Source organism: Podarcis raffonei, chromosome 14 (assembly GCF_027172205.1).
Source record: "Podarcis raffonei isolate rPodRaf1 chromosome 14, rPodRaf1.pri, whole genome shotgun sequence".
NCBI classification, from domain to species: Eukaryota; Metazoa; Chordata; class Lepidosauria; order Squamata; family Lacertidae; genus Podarcis; species Podarcis raffonei.
Genome location: NC_070615.1, coordinates 48,219,006 through 48,240,540, shown reverse-complemented (window position 1 = coordinate 48,240,540; position 21,535 = coordinate 48,219,006). Strand labels below are relative to the sequence as shown.

Here is a 21,535-nt window from a genome sequence, read left to right as displayed (position 1 = left end):
TAACATTTCCTTAATTGCTGCAGGAAAAAAAACACTACTGTATCTGAATAGAAGTAGACAGCTTTTCCCATGACTGGAACAAATATCCATACACTAAAATGCTTCTAATATCCTACTTGTGCTTGCTATAAAAATGAATTATATAATAATTGGAAGATCATTTAGACTGCTGAAATATTTTTAGAAACATTTATTAACCATATGCATTGAGAAAACTTGAATTTGGTTCACATTTTGATAGCTGAAAAACAGTTGTTGATTCTTGTTGATCATATCATCATAAACATAATCTATATATACATAAAAAATAGCTTCTAGCATTCTGTCACACTCTAGTGGGATCAAGAAATGGAACACAGGGCAGGGCTATGCAGATGATGGATTGGAAAAAGTTTTTAAAATCAATGGCTGGGATCACTAGGGGTGGGGATCATGCTTAATACCTCCCATAATAACAACCCTGAGTACATCCTTCATTGTTTCCCAATTCAGGTAAAGTGTTACACTTGGAGGTCCTGTTGTAGTCAGGGCAGACCTTAGCCTCAGCCCCCTAATATTAGTTGGTCTAATATTCACTGGCATAGATGTTGAAAGGCTCTGATGTGTCTTCACTACAAAATCCCTTCTAACATTTTCCCAACAACTATTGCAATGTATAAGCACACTACAATATTTTCTTGCGAGCTATCTCAGACAGAGAATCCCCTGAGTTATTTCCTGGCACATATGTTTACTACATCCCAAAGTCCAGCCTGTGGCAGTAGTTGATGTGTGATTTTGTTGTAGGAAGTTGGTGAAACAAAGATACCCTTTGTCATTACCAAAAAACAGTCCAAAGCAATAGTTTGCCTTGGACATACATTTCTCTTTTCATTTCCAGAAGTTCTGTATTTGGAATAAGCCAGTCTTATTGATGAGAAATCAAACTATCATGATTAATAATGGTTATTATGTTGTACATGGTGCCATAACCATAGACGACACTTTACAGAGTAGCATATGGGAGAGAAAGGTTCCTGCCCTAAGACACATAATTCCTGACCATCAGCCAGGGTGGTTGGGGTTTATGGGAGCTGGAATTCACAGCATTGATGGGCAGCATGTTGCCTACCCCTGCTTCAAGGTAAGCCTTGAACCAGCAGATAATGCTCTCTATGCATGAAAAGAAAAAGGCTCCAACACCCTGTTAGATCTTTCATGCCTTGCCTTACATTCATCTCATTTACTGTTAAGAATCTCCTAGACTGTTATTTATTACCCATCTTAATGAAAGAACTACTGTCCTCCTTGCATTTTTTTCTTGCTATGTCTTTTGACATGATTTCATTTTTCTCCAAAACATTTAAAGAGGCATGATTCACCATGATCACATGGACACATTTCATCTTACTATACCACATTATCCCCAATAGCACCATTCTCATGTTAAATCTTTCATGTTGTTGGTCATTGTTACAGCAATTAGATCTTTTGGCAAAGGGGTGCCCAAATGTATTTAACACTTCCTGCATCTGAAATAATTAATTTGCCTCAAGCCCAGAACAGCTGTTCTGGTTTATAGAACCTGTATTCATGTCCCATCCTACCCTGAAATATGACTTTTCCATTTCCACTGCACAGCAGTTAGGCTGTCTTGAATATACTGCACACTTCCAGCAAATAGCAATGCCCTTTTGCAACCCCTTGTTTTTTAAGGGAACTTACAGAATGATATAATTGTATAATTGGAATGGGCCCGATTCTAGTCCAGCCCACTGCAATGCGGGAATCTTAACTAAGTGACCATGACGTATGGCCATCCAGCCTCCCAATGAAGGCGTGTCTGCCACCTTCTTCCTAATGTTTAGTTGGAATTTCCTGTCTTGTAACTTGAATCCATTGGTTTGGGTCCCACCCTCGGAGCAGGAGAAAACAAGCTCCATGTGGCAACCCTTTAGATATTTGAAGATCCTCTAGTCTCCTCTTTTCTGAGCTAAACATACCCAGCTCCTTCAACCTTTCCTCGTAAGGCTCAGTTTCCAGTCCCTTGATCATCTTGGTTGCCCTCCTCTGCGCACATTCCAACCTGTCAACATCCTCCTTGTGGTGCTAAGAATTGGACACAGTAGTCCAGGTTGGTCTGACTAAGGCAGAATATAGTGGTGATTTTCTCTTGATCTGGACACTGTATTTGTGTTGATGCAGCCTAGAATAGCATTAGCTTTTTCTGCTGCTGCTTCACACTGTTGTCTCACATTAAGCTTGTGGGCCAACAAGACCCCTAGATCTTTCAGGCATATCCCATCTTATATTCTTGCAGCTGATTATTCCTGCCTAAGTGTAGAACCTTACATTTGTCCCCACTGAAATTAATTTTGTTAGCTTGGGCCCCGTTCTCCAATCTATTAAGGTTCTTTTGAATTCTGATTCTGTTTTCTCTGGCATTAGCTACCCCTCCCAGTTTGGTGTCATCTGCAAATTTGATGAGCATCCCCTCACTTCCTTTATCCAAGTCATTTATAATGACGTTGAACAACAGATCCAAGAAAGAACCCTCCCATGTGGCACCCCACTTGTCCCTTTGTTCCAGAATGATGAGGAACCATTAGTGAGCATTCTTTGGGTTTTGTCGGTCAACCAGCTACAAATCCACCTAACAGTAACCTCATCTAACCAACATTTTACCAGCTTCTCTGCAAGAATATCACAGGGGACTTGTGTCAAAAGCCTTATTGAAATCAAGATACACCACATCCACAGCATTCACCAATCCACCAAGCTAGTAACTTTATCAAAAAAAGAAATGAGTCTGGCATGACTTGTTTTTGAGACACCCATACTGCGTCTTCGCAATCACAGCATCCTTTTCTAAGTACTTACAGACTGACCATTTAATTATATGTTCTAGGATCTTTCCTGGTATCGAAAAGCTGGCGGATTGGTAGTTACCTCAATCTTCTCTCCCCCCCCCCTTTTGCAGATGGGTACAACTTCTAATCTCAGAGCCTCAGTGTCTATAATTCAGTATAACTAGTTTGCCTGTTGTTCTGTGCAGTGCTGTTCCCTTCTGTACACTGGAAAGCCTTTTAGAAGCGCCCACATTCAAGCAGGCTGGATTCTGAAAGCTGGACTTCTTAGGCTAGACAATTCCATGGGTGGTTTTTGTTGGTCCAGGATGGGTGAACAGAGAAAAAGGGCCCCCTCTGCAAGTGACTTGTATCCCTTATGAATGTATGTTGGGAGGGGGATAAAAATGTATGGACTGAAGGATTATGGTGTATGATAACTTAGTTAATTTTGTTGATATAAGAGTCACTTGTAGAATAATACATTACTAGGTGATGCACTTCTTTATCAAGATCTCCCTTCACTCTCCCATGCAGTCTTCCATATTCATTACCCCTTTGTTGATCCTGGAAAAGTTTCTTTTTATAAAAGCTCTTGACCATGTTGTCTGTCCTGTTGTTCACTCTGCTATCCCTACATCAGCGCACAACAACGACGTGCAATAGCAACACAGGAGGAACACATGATTGTAGCTTTCAACCCCAGCTGGAGAATATTTGTTCCTCAGGTTGTAAGAATAAATAAGCTTGCAAATCTTTTATTCCTTCAGGTTCTGTATGTTGGCAGATTTGTAGCTTTTTTCTTCAATGCTAATATTTTGGAAGGCAAAGGTCAGTGTGATCCATTTTCAGAGGGCCCAGATGAGACTTCAGCACGAGTCTCTGGTATTTCAAGAGGACTGTTACTAGCATGTGTCCTCCTGCAAACTTTTGTGAGATTAGTTATAACATTCAATAAGCAGATTCTGCATGGTTTATGAAGGCAAAGAATGATAACTAAACTAACACAGCTTTCGCTGAACAGCAGGATCTCTGCAATATTCATTGTCAGCTCATTTTGGGGTGTCCCTATTATCCTCTGTATCTTCAAGCTGGTCCTAGAGAGAATCATACTGTTGTAAAATAGACGACACACAAACATTGTTATTGTAATAACCAAAACAGTCAAATAAGGGTGAATATTGTATCTTGAGGGATGGATTTCTGGCTGAACTTTTTTAACAAACATTAGAATAAAGCAGAGAAGCTTGGCCAAAGATGGAATGCAGAAGCCAAAGGTAAATTTAATAATCTCGTATTCAGGCCATGCAAATAAAGGATCTAATTGGCAGTCTGTTTCTTCGTGGTAATTCTCCATGCCCAGCAGTGCCACCACTATTAGTGTAGCACAAAAGGCACATATCAGCGCAAATGCAACAGATACCATAGGGTTTTGATGTGCTTTACTAATTAAAGCATTTTGGGGTGGGTGCCTATAAAGAAAAAAGCTAAGCACCATGAGGACAAGAAGGTACTGAGAGCTGAAGTAATTCAAATTGAAAAAAAACGACAGCGTTCCACACTCAAAATAAGATACTTTGAGGTAGGCAGGCCTTGTGATGATGGTGAGCGATAAAAGAATCATTAACATGTTGCTGATGGTGTGAGCAAAAAGCATTATATCTAATTTCTCATTGGTGCGCTGCATATGGTTCTTGATGAGGATGCCTAGAATAACAATCCCAGCTAGTAGACCAGTTGGTACAAAGAGCGTAATATAGCAGTGCATAAATCTTGATATTACATGTTGTGAGAATATGATGTCTTCAAAACTTGTGAATGAATCTCGGCTCTGGCTTGGGTACTTCATCCAGGTCATATTATGAGAGACCATTCTTGTGAAGAACTTTGGTTGCTTGGTGTTTCTGCAAACTGGAAAAGAAACAATCAAAGGACTTTAAATGTATAGTCAAAGCAGAAGAAAAGTAAGAAAGTACCACGGCATATCTTTGGATTTTTTAAATGTCAAAATGTGCTTACAGTGCACCCCAGCTGCAAACCGTAGAGCCCTGTGCTTTGTCAGAAAGGAATGTAGAGTTGCTGTTGAGCCTGAGTACAATGTTACTTACTTAAGAGTAACTAGGGCAACCTAGCCAGATGGGTGGGGTATAAATAATGAAATTAGTAGTAGTAGTGGGAGGTGGTCTTGAGACAGCTTCAAAAACAATAGAAAATGATATTTATAGCCTCTATGGGGGAGGGCTTAGCTATTATAATAACTAGAGACACAACCATAGCCCCAGTAAAAGGACAGGGCGCTCTATTGTCATCTGGTCATTACACTGTTATATCTTTGAATTCCACTATCACAAGTAGATTCAGTAGCAGTTCTACCCTCTTAGTGCACATTGTGGCTATTGGGTTACTATGTTCACAGTGATTGTTTCAGAATAGTTGTGAAGACTACAAGACTGCAGCAATAGAATTTGAGCAGTAATATTATGACCTTTTAATTTTAAATACCCCCAGTCTCATGATGGAACTATTGGAGATTGGGGAAAATAATTGTTTTTTAAAAACTTCTTTTTAACACCTTTATCTGATTATACTCTTTTGTTAGCTTAGAACTGTGTGTATGTGTTTATAGCAGTTATAAATTCCTAAAGATAGGGTTTTTTAAGGTGAAGCTGACAGGGAATTAACTGTAATAGCTCAATCATGTGATGCCATCATGATTCTGTTACCATGAAAAGACATCACTTTCTCTTTTAAACAAATAATAGACTGTGTAAAAAGATACAATAGTTGTTTGCTCTGCAGAAAATGACTGCCATAAATATGGAATGTGTAATTTTATAGGCTACCTAAAAGCACGATTTGTACGTTATCAAAAAGGTGATTTCCATATACTTTGTTGAAGGAAATCTGTTGCTAATATTATTCAGAGGTTTTTTTAAAAAGGATTGTGCTGCAATAGGATAAACATTTCATATTTTAAATTATGTAGAAAACTATATGGAGCTTTTGGAGTGTAATTATTAGTACATTTTAAAATATAGCTTCTATTTCCCAAGCTTTGTGCTCATATTAAAAGATGTTTTAGCATATCTGCAATTAAAAAATATAGCATGCTATGTTTGCTATTTCATCTTCTGTTTCCTTTGTAACATAAGCATTTCAGTTTTCACATTAATCCCCAGATTGAATACTGTGGTTTCTTAAAATCATTCAATAATATGCAAAGCTGATCCATTCAGGCAGAGTGTATATGTACAGTGAATTGCAGGGACACTGCAATGCCTTGGGTCTCTTATCAGAAGTTTCCATAGAGCCTCATCTAATAATGGAATAATGTTTCTCCCTAAGACTTTCTTCCATAGCTTATATGTTGTTAGTACAGTTCTGTCAATGTTAGAATGCTGTGCTTTAAGCTACAGTGTAAGTTTAAGGCTTTGGTTGTATGCCACATTTAAGAAGACTAAGAAGAGCCCTGCTACATTAGACCAAATACAGTGGTACCTTGGGTTAATAACTTAATTCGTTCCAGAGGTCCTTTCTTAACCTGAAACTGTTCTTAACCTGAGGTACCACTTTAGCTAATGGAGCCTCTCGCTGCCGCTGCGCAATTTCTGTTCTCATCCTGAAGCAAAGTTCTTAACCCGAGGTACTATTTCTGGGTTAGTGGAGTCTGTAACCTGAAGCATATGTAACCTGAAGCGTATGTAACCCAAGGTACCACTGTATTCATCTAGTTTACCATCTTGCATCTTACGTCCCTTAGAGACTTAGAAACAGGACATGAAAACAATAGTCCTTCCCCAGATCATGCCTCCAAACATGGACGTCAGCTTGGAACTAACGTCTTTTGAACTCAGTTGGACTTTCTTCTCAATAAACATGCACAGAATTAGTCTGTGAGTATGTCAGACAGAGCTGAAATATTAGCTTATTCACACACACACACACACACCCTGAAATCCAGCCAAAAATGGCACCCATGTTGGCTTTCAAACAGTTGAGATCTACTATAAAAATACAGTATCAATCTCAAATATTTCCGGTTGTTGGGATACGGGTATGTATGTGCAGAGTGGTGTAATAACATGGGCTTTTAATTTATTTATTAGACTTCTATCCTGCCATTCCTCCCTCTCCCCTTGTTCTCACAATAGCCTTCTGCTGTATATTAGGCTAAGGAATTGTGATTTAGGTCCTTCAGTAAGGCCATGGTAGACGTGAAGTAAGTAGGTCTTGTGTTGCTTTCCTTTCACCGTGAACAGCAAGATGGATTGACAATCTGATTCAAATAAGGACCATGGTAGGGGTGAATACCCCCTCCCCATAGTCCTGATTCAGCCCCCACCCCACCACTGGCTGTTAGATAGGGGCCGGGGGAGGAAGAAGCCCTGCAATAAGAGCAAAGCTACCACAGAAAAAGCTATATATGTCTCCTGCCTTTCACCCAAAGAACTTGAAGCAGAATATTTGTTTTCCATTTCCTTCCTACAAATACCTTGTGAGGTAGAATTAGGCTGAGACAGTGACTGCCTTGGTTTTATAGCCAAGAAGGAATTTTGATCCCCAGTTTCCCCAATCCAAGGTGTTCAAGATTGAGAGAGCCATGGGATATAATGGTTAAGGTACTGGCCTTTGATGCTTGGACTTTGACCAAGAAGACACAGGATCGAACGCCTGCTGTGCCACAAATCCCTCTTCATGAACTGCAGGCCAGATTTTTGTCATGTAATTTGGTCCTGAACAGTTATGATCCCTAGCTAGCAGGACCAGTGGTCAGGGATGATGGGAACTGTAGTCTCAAAACATCTGGAGGGCCGAGTTTGAAGAAGCCTGTTCTAGAGCATCACAGGCAGCATGGTTGCAGCATTGGCTGAATTATGCTAGATGAAATCAACAAAACCCTTTCCTGTACTGAGGCTTCAGCAATAAGTTTGGGGGCAGCCTTTTCAATTAGGTATCTTTGGAGCAAGAACCCACAGCTTACAGTAGAAAGGTGGAGTTGGCTAAAATGAGGTAGCTTTGAAATTGGGATTTGGAGCACCCAGAGCATCAGATGCAAGAAAGGGAAGGTGGGCTGCACACAAAGGACATCAGACTAAATTGTTAAGTGGGAGGGAGGGATTTATCTGCTCCACTGGCAATAGCTAGCTAGCACTCAGCATGGATTTTTAAAAAAAATAAATATGTAAAAGGGATTAGTTCCTTTCCATTTTGCTACCAGAATGAACTCTGTTTCATTAATGTAAGTTGAAATGAAACTCACTTGTGGGTTAGAAGAAGAAGAAACAGATTGTTTGCTAACAGAAGAAAAGCATTTAGTGAGAGCAGCACATCCGCAAAAGCCTGAGCCACTAGGTTATTACAATAATTATACCATTTATAAGACACTGAAAGAGTGTTCAAAGCACATGACATATTATATCAGTGACTCTTAAAAAGCAACTTTATGATGTAGGCCAGTATTAGTATCTGCAAGTGTTTGTGTTGAGCTTAGTATTAGTACTGTCAATGTCTACCTTTCTGCTTCCTGACTCACGAGCAAGCTGTCAGACAAAGTGGCATTTAATAAGCATATTTGTAAGTGGCAATAAGAGTTGTGATTGTTGAGCTTTTTTTAGGAAGACCTCAATTATTTTTTTTACAAACCCCAGAGTTTTCCAGTTGACTTGCCTATGAAGATCCAGGACAAAGTGCCACCTTTCAGAAATCCCCCCCAGACATCAATTCCGCCTTTGAAATCTCAGTAATGTCCTGGAAAATCCAGACATGGGGTAGCCCTGCTTGTGATAGAATGGATCTAAGTTCTGGTAGAATAATATAAGAGTAGTCTACAGCTTGAGTGTTGAAGAAATGATTTCCATTTGTGAACTGACAGAGTACGTTCAACTAGAATACAGTAATAGAATTGTAGAGTTGGAAGAGATCCCGAGGGTCATCTAGTCCAACTCTGCAATGCAGGAATCTCAGCTAATCTTGAATGCATTTTTTGGATTTGAATTCTAAGGAACTCTTAGATTCCATGCATTTTGTGTTGCCTGAAAAACACTCAGCAGGCAGCAAATGCATCAAATGTACATCACCACATAGTACATTCTTAGTCAAAACCTTATAATGGCATTGAGAATTCCATTTTGTAAAATAAAATGAAAAACATTTATAACTGGAAAGGGTACCTTTTCTGTTAGTGAGGAAAAAATTACATGGAGGTATATAGATTGTGAGGTTCTTTAATTTCCATTACTCTGGGAAAATAATTTTTACCACCACCTTTCTCTGATTACCTAGCATAACAGCAAATTTACTGCAGCAATTCTAGCAAGCTGCATGGCTTGTGCATCCCTTCACGTTGTTTAGTGGCTTCTGCAGAATGAAGTGTCTTAGAATATCATCATTTCATGACAACAGCTGAAATTACAGTCAGAACGCATTAGGTTTAAAGCCATGGATTTCATACTTTTTGCTTTAACGCAGTCCTTCTCATATTACCTTTTCTGCTGAGGATATTCTGCATATCTTCCATTAATGGGTGTTGCAGAGCATTCTGGGAAGTATTCTGAGGTACGCAGTCAGTTTATCCAGGGCACTAACCTAGACATTGGGCCTCATAGTTACCACACGTGAAGGGAATGTCTGTCCTATAACAAACCCAACATTCTTCTTTGGATGCTTGTTGCATGCAAAGGAAAGCATGTTGTAGTGGGCAAGCTTTTACGGGAGTCCCCCATATTACAGATTTTTCTCAGTGCAGAACCTCTCTTTTGCTTCCAAGGAACCCCCAGGGTTTATTTGGAACATAATTTGAACAAGGAAATAGCATTATTCCTAGCGCGCGCACACACACACACAAATTGTCCTGGCTTTTGGAATATAACTAGATTGGAGCCTAACAGTTAAAGGTTTATTGTTCACTATGTTATGTTTTAATAGTTGGATTTTGTTGATGTTTTAGTTATTGTTGTACTGTATTTCTATTTTAATGGTGGTTGTTAGCTGCCCCGGGCAGGATATAAGACAAATGAATAAACACAATATTTTATTTTATTTTTCAAGTATTTTTTAAAAGAAATGAATGCAGTTCTTTTTTAGGATATGCATTTGGTTTCTTTTTTGAAAAAAATAGTAATCTGTATACTGTTCACTTCTGTTTCTCAACTTCTTTCTGATCTTTTCTTTCACTGATGATTCTTCCCCTTATTTGTTTCTGACTTTTTCTGACTCCTCCATTTTAAAGAGAGCCCTTCTCAGGCATTGTGCTGCTAGTATGTTAGGCTTTATTTGTTTTGGCAGTGAATACAAAAATGTTCTGGAATCCTGTTCTCAGGCTCAGACACACAGCTAATAAATTATCCTTGCCTCCAATAGATGGAGCCGAACCATTCCCCACAACACGCAGGAGAGAACTACAGGAGGGCAAGTACTGCGAGGGAAATCTCTTGAGAAAGGCAGAACTTGAAATTATTTCCCCCTTGCATGCGTTTGCTTAAAACACTCAAGTCTGGGCATTTCAGTTTAATGAATTAAACTGACGACTTATTTGAAAGCTTCCAAGCTGCATTACTATGTTTAGGAATCGTTGTTTTAGAAACCAGATCTATTTTTGTATAGATGCTTAGCATATGACAGCCCTTCCCTGGTTTTTTTCCCCTACAGGAGAAAGAAGATTCTTTTATACAAGCAAGCCTTGTGCATAACTGGAGTGTTATTGCTATTTTAGCTGTTTAGTGTAAATGTGTTTATAATTCTTTGCAAAAGATGGACTAGGGATTCTGACATAAGTTAAATTCAGAGACAGGATTTGTAGAGGCAGAGAAATAAAAAATGGAGTTACTTATACAGTTGATTACAGTAAGAATTTAACTGAAGGAATACAGTTTCTACAGAAACAAACAAATTGAGAAGAGATTTTTTTCCTTCTACACAGAGGAAGAATGTCAACAGTGTTGTGTTTAAAATCTGTTATGTGTGCAACTCTTGCTTTAGTCTTATTCTAAAACAGTAGAAGGTAACATTCCGGCTCAGTAGAAAGTTTTGATTCCTCCTCCCCACTTCCTTTTGTTTAAATAGTTGAAGCATCTGGCTTCTTGCACATTTAAGAATTCTGTGACACTTTAATTATTTATAAAAGGATTCTAGCAGAACAGAAAAATCCTGGTCTCTTTTGTTTTCATAACATTTTTGTAAGATGTGGTATTTTGCTGCATTTTGTGCAGCTTTAAGCATATTGCTGAAGCAAAGAGGTTGAAAGTACAGAGCTCTTTTCACACTGCTTTTGGTCCTTAGTGATGATGAAAACATTTCATATTTAAAACAAAGTAGGTCACTTACCCGTGAAACAAAATGCAGATGCAACAGGCTGGTGCTGTCTTTATGATCAGATTGATGAGGAAAATAAGTTTTAATGCATACTTGGCTTCCTGTGTGTGGTGACGTGTTCAGTTCGAAAACTCAGACAACAAAAAACCACAGTTCTTCTGTAGGAAACGGGAACTTGGTTTCATGTAATTCAAACCATACACGTTGCAATTTTAGCCCGCGTATGGCTCCATCATGTGACTTTAAAGTTTGAGTTGACCTACACAGAGTGATGTTTGGCTACTCCAGAACAGAAAAGTAGTGTTTAGTCATATATTTCTGAGTCTTTGAGGCCATCCAGTGGCTTCTCAGTTATTTTAAATCATGAAGCCATTCTACCCCTATTCACTAATACTGGAAGTATGTTTTCACATGTCCAGATGTTTAGCATTTTCAAAATGCTGCACAAGTAAATATCAAATAAAAATATTTTATACAAGTAGGACCTGCACCAAAATATTATCTTATGGAGTGCTTCCTGTCCAGGATTCCAGCCAGTCCATTCCATTCACCCCTCCTCTCCCCTGATCTCCCTCCCACTAACAGTCAGTCAGCTTTCCATGCCCACTGAACGTGCTCAGTGATTTGGCTGTTGTGAAAGTTCATTTCCCTTTTTTTTTGGAAACATATTTTTATGCTCCTTGAAACCTCCGAGTTCTCTGGCCTGCTGATAGTTCCCTCTTACGTGTAAGCAGTGTTGATTAGGCTAGAAGAAGTGAGATCGCTAGAAGTATAAATGGTAATGATTAAAATACTCACACCCTTACCTTCCAGAAGCTGATGCTGAATACTTTGCCTAGAATCAAAAGTTTGGAAATAAAGATTCCTATCTTCTTGCTGGGTTTGGAGGCATAATTGTGGTGTGTCCATGAAATAGCTTGTCCAAAATACCCTATGCATTAAGAGGTTATATTTAAGACAGGGTTTCCCAAACTTGGGTCTCCCAAACTATTTTTGGACTACAACTGGAAACCCAAGTTTGAGAAACCTTGGTCAAAGAGATAGTCTATCTAATCTGCTCACTACTAACCCGTAGTGTGCAAGATGGCTGAATACAATTGTAATGAATGATAATTCTAAACATTTTAATTTACACAGTGCTGTAATTTTCATACACATTTCCCTCTGACAGTTACTGTTGCTATTCGAAATTGAATGAGGAAGAAAAAGTGGGCATTCTTTTCATCTGTGGTTTCTCTTGAACATTTATTTTTATAGTCTCAATTTGATTCAGTTGAGCAATCATAGGATACAGTCATATGAGCTCAATAAGAAAGTAAACTTTATTCGGATAGCACACAAGGGGCTGTTTTAGTGTGAGTTTTCTTTTTTTTAGTGGTTGGTTAACTGATTTAGGGCTAACTTTCTGCAGTTCTAGGGGGTTGCAGTCTTTATTAAAGCGAGCATTCAGCAAATTTAAGAGTTTAAATCATTTGCGACTTGGGTGCATAATCATTATGAGAAGCCTGTAGCAAACAGACAAGTGTTTGCAATATAAAGACTTCCTAGTTAAGAAGGAGCTCATGCATCAGCTGACAGCCCTTACACCCCTTCTGACAATGAGGTGGCTGAAAACAAAAATCACACTCTCAAAGTAATGATGTGTGCTCAGTTACAGACACACAGTTGTCTGATGCATTATTGGAGAAAGCCTTAACAATGTTTAATTACACTCAGAACTAGCTGTTCACAATTGCAACTCAAACGACACCATTTAGGCTTTTCATGGTATGAAACCTAAGCATGGGTGTAGCCAGGAATTTTGTTAGGGGGGACAGGACTTTTGTTAGGGGAGCAGAACCAATGTGATCTGTCAGTGAGTATTTCTATTGTTTTACTTGATATGGGGGTGGGCAGCTGCCCCTCTGGCGCCCCCCCCAGGCTACACCCATGAACCTAACCTGGGTCATTTGAGAGTGTTTGGTTGCACAGCATGGGTGCACATCCTGGCTGAAATGCACACCAAGATGAGTCCCAGGGGAAAACTGGGTGTGTTCCTCAGTTTTGACAACAAATAATAATAATAATAAATAATTATTATAATAATAACCACCCAGCCTATGTGGCTGGGTTTCTCCAGCCACTCTGGGCAGCTCCCAACAGAATAATAATAATAATAATAATAATAATAATAAGTGATAAAACATCAAACATTAAAAACTTCCCTAAACAGGGCTGCCTTCAGATCAAATCAAATCAAATCAAATCAAAAGGTTACTGGGTCTGGTTGCCTAAGCAAATAAAGATGCTTGTCAATAAGAGTGTCAGCTTTCAGGAACAGAAATGTGAAAATTGTAGAATAATTTTCGATGTTTTTCTCCTTGTGAACAGCGGTGTAGCTAGCCACTCGTGTGCCCAGTGCAGTGTGAGCATCCTGCAGTTGGAGCTGCGTGGAGCCTCTGGAGCCACCTCCCCCTCAGCTGTAGGGCGGCTGAGGGAGAGGCGGTGGGCAGGTGCAGGCCCTAACCCTAACCCTAACCCTTTCAGGCAGTGTGGAGCCTGCAGGCACCCAAGCCATCATGTCACTCCCAGGAGGGACACGTGGCTTGGGCACGCTGCAGGCCCTGCGGTGTGGTGCCCAGTGCCAGCCACGTTTTGTTACGTTTCTTGACTGAATTAAAAAGTTTAATGAGCCCATTAAAAAAAAAACAACCCTCATATTTTTGTCACCCCCCTCAGTGATGACACCGGGGGCAGCCTGCACCCACCTCCGCCACTGCTTGTGAGTGATGATGCACAGACAAGTGCCTCTTCCCCTCCCCTCTGATACTCTCTGGACTATTCTTCTGGAGCTGCACATACTCAGTTGATCACATTGGTCAAGGTATGCTATCATAACGCTATAACTGGTGGCTGCCTTGTGCCTCGTTCAAGCTGAGCAAGCTGCTGGAGCTTTGTGCAAGACTTAAGTGATGCAAAAAAGTTTTGCAAAACCCTAGGAGCCAGTGAATTTTCTGGGAGCCAGGCTAGAAGCAGAGAGAAATGGAGACCTGAGCGTGCCAATGAGAAAAGGGATCCTGGTCTCACTAGTGCATTTTGCTCTGCTCCTCCACCCCCCACCCCGACTTTCAGATAAGGTCAAGTAGGGAAGTGCTAGACCAGGCATAGGCATCCTTGGCCCTCCAGATGTTTTGGGACTACAACCCCCATGATCCCTAGCTAACAGGACCAGTGGTCAGGGATGATGGGAATTGTAGTCCCAAAACATATGGAGGGCCGAGGTTGCCCATGCCTGTGCTAGACCTCAAGCTTAGCAGTGTTAAAGTGGTAACCTAGGTGCTCCCAAGTAAGGAAGGCTGGTACTATGGCTAGTAGATAGCTCTGCACTTTATTGTTAAAGCCTGTGTTAATGTGCTTATATCAAACATAATGGCCCAGCAGAATGGTCTCTGCTATTGTAATTAAAGGTGTCTTTGAAGCAGGCAGTGTAGTGTGGAACAGGCCTGTTTAGTGGATTCTGTACCTCGATTTCCTCTGAGGTTTCAGCAAGGATTAGGAGCATAATGTGAACTCAAGACCTCTTGAGTAAAGGGAACAGGGTGTGACGTCTGCTAAAGGCACAACTATGGTATAACTGGTTGAACCCTTGGGCCTAGTTGTAACTGATAAGACTTATGCAAGTCATTATATGTGTTTCTGCTGCATATGTAGAGTACAGTGGTACCTCGGGTTACAGACGCTTCAGATTACAGACTCTGCTAACCCAGAAATAGTACCTCGGGTTAAGAACTTTGCTTCAGGATGAAAACAGAAATCTTGCTGCAGCGGGAGGCCCCATTGGCTAAAGTGGTGCTTCAGGTTAAGAACAGACCTCCAGAAGGAATTAAGTTTTTAACCCAAGGTACCACTGTATATGGATGCCATTTATTTAGTTGAATTATGGATAACCAACCTGAGGCACCAACAGGGAAGTGGTCTGTGGCGCTGCAGGACTGCAGCAGAAATGTGGATCTACTACAGTATTAATAGGCATTATTATTTTCTTACTATTTAAATTATTATTTACAGCAGGACTTCTGTTTCATTAATTTCTATACAGCAAGCTCATATAAAAATATATGTATACAGTGTACAAAATATTGTGTCATCACTTGCAAAAGAAGTGTGTATGTTAATTTATGTTTCAGCTTCTGTGCATGTTTATGTTATTGTTTGCTTACATTATCTGTTTTGTTACTACTTAACTGAAAACCTCAAAAACAAATTTTTAAAAAACTTTTAAAATATAACAAAAATAAAATACACAGAGGAAACAAGTTTGTCAGGTATTAAAAATAGTAAATCTCAAGTAGAATGGCATTATCTTAAACTTAAGCAGTGTATATAGGTGTATATATAGTTTCTCCCTTAAATTAGTGCTCCTCAGAGTATTCATTTTGATACAGTTCTAGATTGAAGGTAATTGATGAGAGAATGTTGCTTTGCATTCTATAGTTAACCACAGGGTGGCGCTTCTGAAGGAGCAACAATAAGCTTGGTGTTTCTAAGGATGAGCTGCTCATAAAATCAATTGTAGAGATAGAAGGGACCTTGAGGGTCATCAGCTCCAACCTCCTGCAATGCAGGAATCTCATACATGACAGATGGGCATCCAACCTCTGCTTAAAAACCTCCAAGGGAAGAGAGTCCACTGCCTCTTCTAGGAGTCTGTTCCACTATCAAATAGCTTTTACCGTCAGAAAGCTTTCTCATAACTTGAAACCATTGGTTTGAGTCCTAGCCTGTGAAGCAGGAGAAAGCAGCCATGCTCCATCCTCCATGTGACAGCCCTTAAATATTTGAAGATGGCTATCATATCTCCTCCCAGTCTCCTCTTTACTATGCTAAACATACCCAGTTCCCTGAACAGCTTGTCAGTATCCTTGACATGAGCACCAAGACATGAAAATTGTGATTTCAGCCATCAGCAAAGCAAGGAAGTATTGTTTGTGAGGTCATTTCCCTCCCTGGCGCCTGAGGCTGCAGTCTGAAATGAGTGGGGAGATCCTGTGTGTGCTTATGTCACTTACTTGGTTCAGGCAACCATGGTTTATATTATATTTATATTATCATGAACAAGCGGCAGTGATACTTGGTCTCACATGCTCCCTTCTTGTCCTTTTTGTGCAAGGGGAGAAGAGTGAATAATCCCACTTCCATTTTTTTTTACTAAAACACAGTTCTTCCAACACATTCCAACTTGTAGAACCGTGGTTCCGCAGTGATTCCTGGAGGGCATTCAGCTATTTGGGGTGGCTCCTCCCTCTGACTTTAGCAAGCAGTGCACAAAGTTTTGACCACCTTGTCTTGGAGAGGAACCATCTCACACCCTCCAAACTGGTCGCTGCCTTAAACTGTGGGTGGTTGGGTCCACGGCTGCTTTCCCTCTTTCTGATCTCTCGTTCTCCTTCATGGATCTTTTATTCATTCTATTCATCTTCAGCCTTTCCTCTCTCCCCTTCCTCTCCCCCATTTCCTAGTATAGGGCAGAGCACCCAGCACATGGTGAACAAGAAGGCTGAAGAACCAGCAATGCAGCATGGGAGCCATGGTTTTTTTTAGTGGTTTGCATCTTCTCCATACAAGGAGAGGTCAACTTTGCTTAGAGACAGCTCACAGTAGTCACAGTGGATTGTATTTTCCTCTGACTCATTTTCAGAGGGGGAATAATGCTTGGTACTGAGTAAAGGAGGCTGTAACTTGCTATCCAATCCCTTCCCACACCTGCCTTTGGGTCAGCCAGGACCTTCTCACCACATGATGACTAGCAGAAAAGCTACAGTGCCCTCCAAGCAGAGCCACTTGGAAGAGTGCAAGCAATCTTCCCATTCCCAGCACTCATTTTTGGTAGAGCCTAAAAGCAGGCCACTTAGCACTTTCTATTATGGGAGCAGGGTGGGGAGGAATTCTTCAAGTTTCTCAAGTGAGGCTGGTGGTCAGGGAAGTGAAAGCGGTAGAGTCCTCACAAACAGCAGGCCCTTGTACCCCCACAAGAAGAAGAAATCCCCCTCAAATAGCCACAAAAAGCTGGGCATAAGAAGAAGAGGCATGTTAAGTTAAGAGATGCAAGAGCCCAGAAAAGGGGACACCTCCTTTTCCCGAAGCCTTTTTTTTTTTTGTTTCCCCTGCAAAAAATTTGAAAAATCGAATTATTGTTATTTGGGAGATTATAAAATACTTTCTTTTAGAATGATGAGCAAAATGTTGAAGACGAAGTGCTCATATATTTACTTGCCCAAAATAATTTCTAATACTGTGTAACGGGAAGACTTTTATGCAATAATGTTGGTAGTTAATGTTTTATTGTTGGGGCCCATAGGTATTTTAGGAGAAATTGGCACAGTTTTCCTTCTCTTAACTTTGGACCCCTTTAAATAAATAAGTAAATAAAGGAATAACAGCAGCAGTCATGATGAGTCCTCCAAGCCCCTTGTGTCGTTGGCATTACCTTGAGGGTATTGTGTTTTGGTGGCAGGCCTGACTGGGATGATGTGGTGATGATGAGTTAACAATCTGATTGCTGGGTTCTTCAGCAGCTGAAGTTTCTTGACATTTTTAAAAGACAGCCCCTTATAAAGCACATTACAGTAATTATACAATCCTAGCTTTTATTAGAAGTTGAATGACTGCAAACTTAATCTAGTGAAAATACCTCTCCTCTTGTCTGCCTTCAGTATATTGTAGAGTGATTGGTTTGGTGTAAGAATTTAAATCCAGGTATTGGAGGAGTGCATCTTTGAGGGTGAAGTCAAGCTGTTGTAGAGATCGATACAGGAGAGACATGTTTTGTTGCAGTTGGGACAGATGAAATAAGATAGATGAAGAATTGAAACAGAGAATTGTAGAGTTGGAAGGGATCATGAGGGTCATCAGGCCCAATCCACTGCAATGCAGGAACCTTTTTGCCCAGTCTGGGGCTCGAACCTATGACCTTGAGATTAAGTGTCTGCTGCTTTACCAACTGAAGATATAAAAACTTTGGGAAAAGATGACACAAGTTGAGGCGGGGATGGATTTTTATTAGTTTATTGATTTGACATAAATCTTTCCCCATTTAGAGGAGATCTACAAATCATAAACCATTTTCAAAAGTACTAATCTTTACTCTGAGAAAAATAATACTGTTAATAATGGCACTGTTGTGCTGATTTTCAGAACACATATAAATCATATACAGTACTCTTTAATGATCTAGAGAAGTTTATTTTTAAATGATGATAAATTTGTATCTTAGGAAATAATTTAATAAATTCTTTAAAATGTTCTTTTTACATCAGTAGATTGCTTCTCTCTGCATATATACAGTAATAGTCATTGTAATGTCAGTTTGGCTCATATATACAAAGTAACTGGAAACCTTCAGGCATTGAAATGGAAAGGCCCCACATTTGATAAGTAGGAAGTTAATATGCTTTAAGAAAGAACATAATTCAATTTTAATTCTTTAGAATTCTTTATCTTCACTGCTTTATATTTCCCCTTAGACCTCATAGCTTTTTATTGGCATAAAGGTGGCAGACCTGTTGTCTTCTTAGTTGTTTATGTGAAAGCTTATCTGAAAATCACATGTGATGCAAAGTTTATGGAAGTGTGTTTGCAATTCCTGTTCGGCATTGTAGAGGTAAAAATAGCACAGGGTGGTTTTGTGGAACATTATCTGGAAAGCAGCTAAAAGATCAGGTAATTTACATGTTACACACACACACACACACACAATCTTAAACCAGTTTAAGAGAGAAAACACAGAACTGGGAAATAAACACAAATGAAAAATTTGCAAACACTTTGAACAAAAGTGGCTCAAAATGTAGAACAATCTTCATATTAATGACTTACAGAGTTGATTGCATAAAAAGTAACCTTTCCATATATCTAACATGCTGCCCTTTTTGATTTTCAAAGTACTGTTGCTTTTCTAGAACATTGCACTGTATCGTAACTCAATTGAATTTGAGCTTATTTCCAAGTAAAAAGCATGCCTGAAGTGCAGGAGGCAGGAGATTCTGTTGACTAGGCAAAGGCAGAAAGTCAGGCCTTTGATATTTATATTGGGCCTGATCAATCCAGGGGCTTCATGGTGTCTGCCAATCACAGGGACTGATGCTGGGGTTCAAGCTTATATCTAAAACAAAATATCCAATGAGCTGAAATGAAAGTCCCAGACATATTGTTGAATAAAGCCCATGAAACTAACTTCTGAAAAAGCATTATTTGAAATCCATTGTGATGTTTTAAGTGTTTCAGAGCAGACCAACAAAAAGAAAAAGTAAAAGTAAACAAAACTTTCTAATGCATTACAGTGGTACCTTGGTTCTCAAATGCCTTGGTTCCCAAACACCAGAAATCTGGCAGTAAGTGTTCAGTTTTTGAACGTTTTTCAGAAGCCAAACGTCTGATGCTGTTGTTGGCTATTGCTTCCAGGGTGCCTGCACCAATCAGAAGCTGCACCTTGGTTTTCAAACATTTTGGAAGTCAAACAGACTTCCAGAACAGATTACGTTTGGCACTTTTGTTTTTGCTATTTTGCGTTTTTGTTTTTGAGGCTTTTTCAGTTAATTTGTTTTTATGACTGTGTGGAACCCAGTTCAGCTACTCATTGACTGATAGTGTAACTACGGAAATGGATAAAAGCCCCCCATCCAAACAATGACTGTTATCAGTGCAGGTAAGAAAAAAAAATAATTTTAATTTTTATCATCTACAGTACTGTCTTATTTATTTTATAGTACAGTACATTGATTATTGCTTTCATTTTATGGATCAATGGTCTCATTAGATAGTAAAATTCATGTTAAATTGATGTTTTAGGGGTTGTTTTTAAAAGTCTGGGACGGATTAATCTGTTTTGCAGTACTTTCTATGGGAAAGCGCACCTTGGTTTTGAAACGGACTTCCGGAACGGATTAAGTTTGAGAACCAAGGTACCACTGTACACATGCCACGTTTTGTGGATAAATTTGCATTTTCTGAAGCAGAGAATTTTGTGAGCGGCAAAAGAAATTACTGATATTCTGTCTTTTGCAATTTAAGAATGTTTGTAGAATTTAAAAAGGAGATTATTCCAGTACCAGTTCACTATGCTTAGATTCGTTTTTAGAACACACCTGGCAATATTAATAGACCAGATGTATTTGGTTAAATATTTCTCTACTGAGAAGGAGTCTCTACTTTGATAGGAACAGATTTGATAATATAAGGGTTATAGCCTTCTGGGCAGTTTCAGTGCTTAAAATAATAAAAGGCCATTGTGATTTTATAATGCCTACGCAGGACTGAAACACCAAGTAGATACTGTAAATCAGAACATCAGGGCCTGAAGTCATGCAATTTCAGCTTTGTTTTGTTTAGCTCTTTTTACAACTTGTGTAGCACAAAAAAGCTGAATATAACCTAAGTGAATCTGATTTTTTGATAGTCGAGTCTAAAGACCTAAACTTAAGAATTGTGAAATATCCTGTATCCACTCAGTTCCAAGAACCACTGTCTTAGAGATCCCTTCTAGTACTACCTTGACAAATGATGTTGTGTGGCAGCAAGAGAAGAGAGCAATCACCCCAGATGTCTTGCTCACTCATTTATGCAGTGGAAATAAGATGCTATGTTAAGTTCTTGCCAAAACTATCTTATTAGTGCATATCAGGACCAAATGGGGCTAAATGTCCAATTCTTATGTAGAATCAATTAATTCTGATGTAGAATCAATTCTCAATTATGTTTTCAATTACTGAACCTATGGGGTTTAACTGGAGCTGCAGTAGGAAGTAAATAGAGTTTTGTATTAGTGGAGAAGATACCAGGGGAAACCTTGCATCTCTGGTACTGATAATAATATTTTGGTGTTAAACATACTTAGACCTTGGACCTGCAGTGAAATTTAGACTGAATATGAAATACTGAAGGACAAGTCACTTACGAGACTAAACGTGAAAAATTCAGAATCATGTACTCCGTCAAGTAGATTTGGAGAGCATTGGGGGGAATATACTGTGATGGTATAAATAGTGTGAAAACGCAGTGTGCCATTAACTTACATTTATGTGATCCTGCTGGATAGTCCTTTATGTGGACAAACTGCAACAGAGTGAAGTTATATTAAAGAGAGTTTGAAGAAAATACACATAACAGAAATATGTATTCAATAAATGAATGTAACTATATTTAAAAAGTAACTTAGGATGTTTCTTTGAAAAAATATGTATTACTAATAGAATCAGAATCAGGCTGTGAAGAACAGAATGTAGCTGTATTAAAGTGTGGATACGAGCAAAAGTATTTATGTGCATGATTATCCATCTCTACAGCCTGATTTCTCCACGTATAGTGCACTCTGTGTGTTCATGAAGCAAAACAAGTATTTTCTTCGGCAAAAATGAGCAGCCATT

At 39.4% G+C, this 21,535-nt stretch overlaps 2 protein-coding genes across 7 annotated transcripts in view; one reads left to right on the top strand and one right to left on the bottom strand.

The window, feature by feature from the left end:
• The window catches only part of C14H7orf50 (chromosome 14 C7orf50 homolog), a 145,430-nt gene that overhangs the window by 29,302 nt on the left and 94,593 nt on the right, over positions 1–21,535 (top strand). For 5 of the 6 annotated variants that reach the window (XM_053364544.1, XM_053364542.1, XM_053364540.1 and 2 more), the window contains exon 3: positions 10,185–10,232. The exons of the other annotated variant lie outside the window; for it this stretch is intronic. In XM_053364544.1, the coding sequence (XP_053220519.1) occupies positions 10,185–10,232 (48 nt within the window). The remainder of the gene's footprint in view (positions 1–10,184; positions 10,233–21,535) is intronic. 6 annotated transcript variants of the gene reach the window in all.
• On the bottom strand, positions 3,515–11,505 carry LOC128401457 (uncharacterized). The gene is made up of 2 exons (XM_053364535.1): positions 11,148–11,505; positions 3,515–4,736 (listed from the first exon to the last, which is right to left on the bottom strand). The coding sequence occupies exon 2, from the start codon at positions 4,696–4,698 to the stop codon at positions 3,658–3,660; it is 1,041 nt and encodes a 346-aa protein (XP_053220510.1). The 5' UTR covers positions 4,699–4,736; positions 11,148–11,505; the 3' UTR covers positions 3,515–3,657.